This window comes from Citrus clementina, unplaced genomic scaffold, assembly GCF_000493195.1.
Source record: "Citrus clementina cultivar Clemenules unplaced genomic scaffold, Citrus_clementina_v1.0 scaffold_4, whole genome shotgun sequence".
Classification (NCBI taxonomy): Eukaryota; Viridiplantae; Streptophyta; class Magnoliopsida; order Sapindales; family Rutaceae; genus Citrus; species Citrus x clementina.
In genome coordinates this window covers 5,833,446-5,839,725 of record NW_006262274.1, presented here as the reverse complement: position 1 = coordinate 5,839,725, position 6,280 = coordinate 5,833,446, and the positions used below count along the sequence as shown (strand labels likewise).

The following is a 6,280-nucleotide window of genomic DNA, read 5'->3' as shown; positions in this document are numbered from 1 at the left end:
TGTCTGTATGGTGTTTATATTTTAAAAAATGTCTCAAGATATTCTTGTAATTAAATATGATATTTTTGTTCTTATTTTTTCTTTGTTTGTATAAGAATACTTAAACAATATTCTTGATATTAATTAATTTATCAATAAAAAAGTTAATTAACATATTAACTAATAAATTTTTATTAGCAAATTATTCAATAATATTGGTACAAAAGAACCAATATTTTTTGTATTCTTACAACAATTTTGCTTTGAATTAATATTAGCCAACTTACAATGTTTTATATCTTTCCAATAATCTTACTAATAATTATTTATAAAAAATTAATTTACCAAATTAATCTACACTAATTTTATTTACTTTTGAAGGTTAATTTGATAAATTATCATTTTATTCTTTTCATTAATATTGCCAAGAATATTGTTACAAAAATTTTATTGTAAAACAAAAAGTAAAAATAAGAATAGAAATATAACATATTTAACTGAAGAAATGTTTTAAAGTATTTTTTAAAATATGTGAACTAAACAAGCTCTTAGAGAGTATTCGGAAGAAATGATTGGAAAGGAGAGGAGTGGCGAAGAGGGGAGAGGGAATTTCAATTTTTATTGTTTGGTTTGGCAAGGAATTCAAAATGAAAAGGGATAGATTCTTTTTTACTTGGATAATTTTACCCTTTGTGTTAATATTTTAATATTTGTTATTAAGTAAAATTAAAAAATCAAAATAAATTTACAAAATCATAATAAGGAAAAAGACTAAATCATAACTCAATTATTTTATTTAGAGATTTGAAATTTTTGTGGAAAAATATTAAATTATAAATTAATTTAATCTAAAAATCGAAAACTAAAACAAGTAAAATTGAAAGAAAAATTATTATGAATTGATTTGATCTTTGTTAATTTTCTGCATTTATAGTTTGCAAATAAAAGTATAAAGAAATATATATCACATAGTAGATAATCTTCATTCACTTCTCAACATTAAAATAACGAAATTCTGATTTTCTTCCTCAATTGCTTTTATCTTTATTTTTTCAGAAAAAAAATGATTAATTATTTAAATAAAAATCTGAAGTTTCTATTTTATGATTCTCTCTCTCTTGTACTCTGAAAAAATAGCCCCATGCATTTTAATATGTTTACAGCAATTAGGTGGTATTTGGTTGGGAGGAGAGAATGTAGGAGAGGAAAATAATTTAAATTATCTTTTTATTTCCATTGTTTGGTTTGACAAAATGTATAAGAATTTAATTTCCATTAGAATTCAATATCCATCATAATATAAAATTTGAATTACATACTAAGTAGTGAAGAATTTAAATTCCTCTTAGATTAGAAATTAAAGTTTTCAAAATTATCCTTCAATTTTTTAACTTATTTAATGCCATTAATAATTATTATTTATAATTTTATTTTATTGATTTAATATTATAAATAGACCTCCACCGGAAAGTCGCCGGACCACCGCCGGACATCGCCGGACCTTGCTGAAAGGTCGCCGGACCACCGTCCCGGAAAGTCGCCTGACCTCCGCCGCCAACCACCAAACCACTATTTATATATATATATTATTACTAATATAAATAGTTTAATATTTAAGGTAAAGAATAAATTTATCTATAAAAAAATTATTATTCATTTTCTTATCAAATTTTATATCAAACCAAACAACAAAATCTAATTTCACAACTCTTCTCCATTCCTTGCTTCTCTCTTCCTCTCCATTCCACTCTTTTCATTTCCTCTCTTTTTTTCAAACCAAACATAACCTTAAATGATTTTTTAAGGGATAAATATGAAAATTTACACTCTCGCTAAGTTAGAATTCAATTTCCTCACTCATCATAGAGGAAACCGAATTCCATAGTTTACAACAATTGCGAATCCCATAGAATTTGATTTCCTCTTCATTATTGCAAACCAAACGGTAGAAATCTAAGACGACTTCGAATTGCTCTCCTCCCCCTCCTACTCTCCTGTCAACCGACCACAGTCTTAAGTCAATATAAGAACTAAACAAACCTTAAATTTTTATCTCAGTGTCTTCAATGGCAATACAAACAAATATGAGCACATTTTGTGTCAATAAAAATACATCTGTGGCGTACAAATAAAACCAATTTCATGGATTAGAATTGGATTACCCCGTATTGTCAATTTGGTGTAGAAAAAGCTGTAAAAAAATTAAATAAAAGGACCAAAAGGCCAAACAGAAAAAAGGATGCATGGATTTGAATAACAATGTGTTATGTAAATGAACGAAGAAACCTATTGACACAAGTCAAATCATTTATGGGATGCCAAAATTGGTAGCTTGCCAAATATTTTAGTTAGGCAAGGCAACGGGCGATAAGAAATAAGCGGCCCTCACCAATACTCACTTATAAAATCTGCTTCATCTTTAATCAAGATCACATTGTTCTTAGTGTACAAAGCCTGGCCTTTACCAGCACCTTCCACCACATGATTCAGAAAAATACCCTAATCTATGTCTCAAATAGGACCAGGTTTTAGGGGGAGCAGTATGTCTTTCCAAGCTTCGTAAAACATCCAGGTTATTCCTGAGGAAGGCATGACCTTTAAACAGCTTGCACCCCATCCTCGGTAAAGGCCCATCAAACCCTCCTCCCGAATGACTTCAGCAAGTGCCGCTGCCATGTGGGGTGGACATTTACCCTGCAAAGCTCCTACCATAAGCCGCTTCCTAGCAACCTCCAAGGGAAAGCTGATGGTGCTAGCTGTAAAACCTGACCAATCAACATGTAGATGGAACTCTAATTAGCTGAGAAGGAAGATAACATGACAATAACAAATATCACAGAAGATAGAAGCCATTTAACCATTTATGCTCCAATTTAAAGATAACAGCCTTTCATTACAGGTTTTATCCAATTAGGATGCTTGCCAGGCAGGTAAAGAGATGTTAAGAAATGCATGCTTGCTCGACCCATAGAGAGAGATAGTGCCAGCTTAGATCGGGTGGAGTTGACAACCACCCATGCTAATACGTAGCTTTCTTTCTTTTTAATTTCATTTGCAATTTCATGTGGCATTCAATAGACAAAACCAAGGTCTCTATATTCCACATACCAACCATGGACAGAGCACATCTATTGAACTCTGTAGTACATTGGAATTACCAACTCCATCTTGAAACAAAAAGATATGTCAAAACAAATGAGAACTAACACATCTTGCACCAGAACATTTTTCTATTCCCCCATATGGAAAAAAGACAATCAAATAGAAAGAACAGATAAAGAATCATCGCATGTTCATTATATCTGATATAAACAAAAAGGTCCAAAGTCTCCAAAGTTTCAATAATACTATTAATACGATGCAATATAAGAAACCAAGGCATCTTGATCCTACTCGGGGCACCAGATAGAACAGAAAGGAAACCCTACAGTTTGTCAATATGAAAAGAGTGATGATATGAACAAGCAAGACTAAGCCAGGAATCTCACCTGCAAGAGCTCCCAATGCAAGCATCTCCGGACGGTTTAGCGACCTCTTATTCTTTGAATTGCAGTATTTCTTTTTCAATGTCTCATACATAAAGTAGTAACAAGTACTATACGGGAGCATGCCAATCAACGTAGGTGAAATACCGGCATAAAAAGCACCAATTCCACCCTCCTTATATATTTTGCTAATTGCAATGCTCAAACTAGGGTACACATCATGACTTACAGTCAACCGATCCTACAGGAAATTGAAGGAAGACATCAGTTTTACTCAAAAAGAAACAAGAGGTAAGTCATCCGACAGAAAATCCATAAGGTGGCAGATACTAAAACACAGTATGTCTAAGAGAAGATTTGATATCCAAGATTTAGGATAAAATGTAAAAGAAAATATAGCTTCCATTTCATAACATAGGATAACATTGCAGGTGAATACCTTCAATACTTCAAGAGGATGGCACGCAAGCGTGCTAACAACTCCAGCAGCTGCACCAGCCACGGCAACAGGAGAAATCCAGGAGAGAGAAAAACTCAAACTGAGAGGACCAATTTGCACTTTTGGGCATTCCTCCTGACTCCATTTCTCTTGTGCCGTAGTCATAGCTCGTTTGACACACTCAAATGTTCCAAGCTCAATTGCCTGGGTGGGGATTATTCGGAGCATATTAATTCCATTGCCAGCCCATAGTCCTTGCCAACCCTGCTGCTCAATTACTTCAATGAAACTACCAGAAATATTTTTGGATCCAACACCAACCACCATTCTCGTCCTGCATATTTCAAAAGCTGTGAATCAGCAATTACGCTGCAGCTGCTCACAATGTGGGTCGGTGTCACATATTAGGCACCCTCAATAAGAAATTCAACTGTATGAATCTGTTAACGAAGAATCAAATCTCAGAACTTTCAGTGGGAAAGCCAAAGTCCCAGGAACCTTTTAATTTCAAAGCATTATGCTGCTCTGTTTAATGACATCCAATTATTTATTAAGCAAGTTGGTATGCCGTCAGATAAACCTTTATTTAAATAATTCATAAAGAAAATTGCTATTCCAACCAGAATGCAATCCAGTTAATCAACTGGCAATTATTTTGAACTCTGCCTAATACAACACATCAGTCTCCTTTTTTGAAGAAAGCAAGTGAAAGTTTTAGTAAAGTCAAGTACAATTGCACAAACATATCTTTTTTCTTTTCCATTTTTTGAAATATGAAAATACAATTGTGCAAACATTAAGCTTAATCTTTTTAACCTCAATAAGTTTTTTTATTCACTATTAGTATTGAGGTTTTTTTATTAACTATTAATACTAAGTAAATGAGATCAACTACATATTAACAAGTACATGTTTGCTAATATATTCAATCTAGTAAGTAAAGTGATATGATTAATAAACATTATAAGATTTGAAATAAAATTAAGCAATTTGATGGAAAATGCAGAAAAAAAAAAGACAAAACCAAACCTGATGGTCTCAAGAGGAGCAAGAACAGCTTTAGTCATAGCTCCTGCTAAAGCCCCACTAAGAAACTCCCTGACTTCCCTAACCTTCATGAAATCCTGAATTACAGCAAAGCATGTTTTTCTGTTACCAACAACAAAACATGTCTCACACTCTCACTCATTGACAATGACTAAATATATTACTGAAGCACGAACAACAAACACTAAGGCTTTCTGCTAATTAAATGCAAGTATTGTCAAGACTTAAACAAGGCTACCAACCATATATGGCTTACTTGCTTGCACTTTTCATTTTCCACAACCAAAGAACTTGATACATAACAATCTAGAAGAAAGAAAAACTCCAATCTCTTCTCAATAGCTAAAAGAAGAAACGGCCTGACTTTACTTTTCCTACCAACTAAACAAAATGCGAAGGTAATGTCAAAGAACAAAACAGGACATGACAGATAAATGATCCACAAATCAAAGCAAAAGAAAATGATCATTACAAAAGTCAATCAAGAAAAACTAGTGATGCAAAATAAGAAGGCAAAAAATGAGAAATGTGTTTTTCTTGAGAAATTTAGAAATATATCCACTTAAGTAAACCCAATTCAACTTTCAATATAAGAATAATAAACACAGCTCCAAATGGGATTTTTATAAACGAACTAACAAATTTTCACAACAACAAATGTGAGATGGATTTTTGTAGCTACGAGTTTCCATCATAAATAGGAGTTTTTGCTCCTGAAATAGTCAAACTTCCTTTCAACCAAACAGCACACAGACACTGTAATAAAAAGAATCATTTGAAAATCCAATGGGAAAAAAAAACTCATTTTCATAGCAAATGCAACACAAGACCATGATCTCAAGCACTTTCAACATGGATTCTCTTCCACAGCCAAACATACAACCCAATAGACTCATTTTTTTTATATCCCTCAGCAGCCAAACATCGTTCAAATAAACCCCATAAAGCCAAGATATCAGAAAAAAAATAAAAATAATAAACAACTCACTTGAAAGGCAGCCTTGAAATCAGGAAGCTGAGAGCGAAGCTCTAAAGGGGAAGGAACTGAAACAGATACATCTTTCTCAATCTCAAGCTCTTTAGGCAGCATCATGACACTGTATATGTCACCAAAAACCCCAGCTCTGTACTTCTTCTTCTGCGTTTGAGTTTCAAAATCCATTTTTTTTAATTCAATATTTCTCTCCAAAAAACAAAACTTTAACACAACTGTATAAAAATAAAAACGTCTCCATTTATATAAATATAAAGAGTTGAGAATTGACTTGCCTGAGATGGGGATTTTTGGGACATGACGACAAAGACTTGACCCCTTTGCCAGGGAGAGAGA

The 6,280-nt window shown here is 32.7% G+C and overlaps 1 protein-coding gene across 1 annotated transcript; it reads right to left on the bottom strand.

The window, feature by feature from the left end:
• Positions 1-2,209: 2,209 nt before the first annotated feature.
• On the bottom strand, positions 2,210-6,274 carry LOC18045731 (probable mitochondrial adenine nucleotide transporter BTL1). Its single transcript, XM_006436344.2, has 6 exons — positions 6,220-6,274; positions 5,939-6,088; positions 4,933-5,027; positions 3,904-4,237; positions 3,468-3,705; positions 2,210-2,744 (listed from the first exon to the last, which is right to left on the bottom strand). The coding sequence occupies exons 1-6, from the start codon at positions 6,241-6,243 to the stop codon at positions 2,491-2,493; spliced, it is 1,095 nt and encodes a 364-aa protein (XP_006436407.1). The 5' UTR covers positions 6,244-6,274; the 3' UTR covers positions 2,210-2,490.
• Positions 6,275-6,280: the final 6 nt, after the last annotated feature.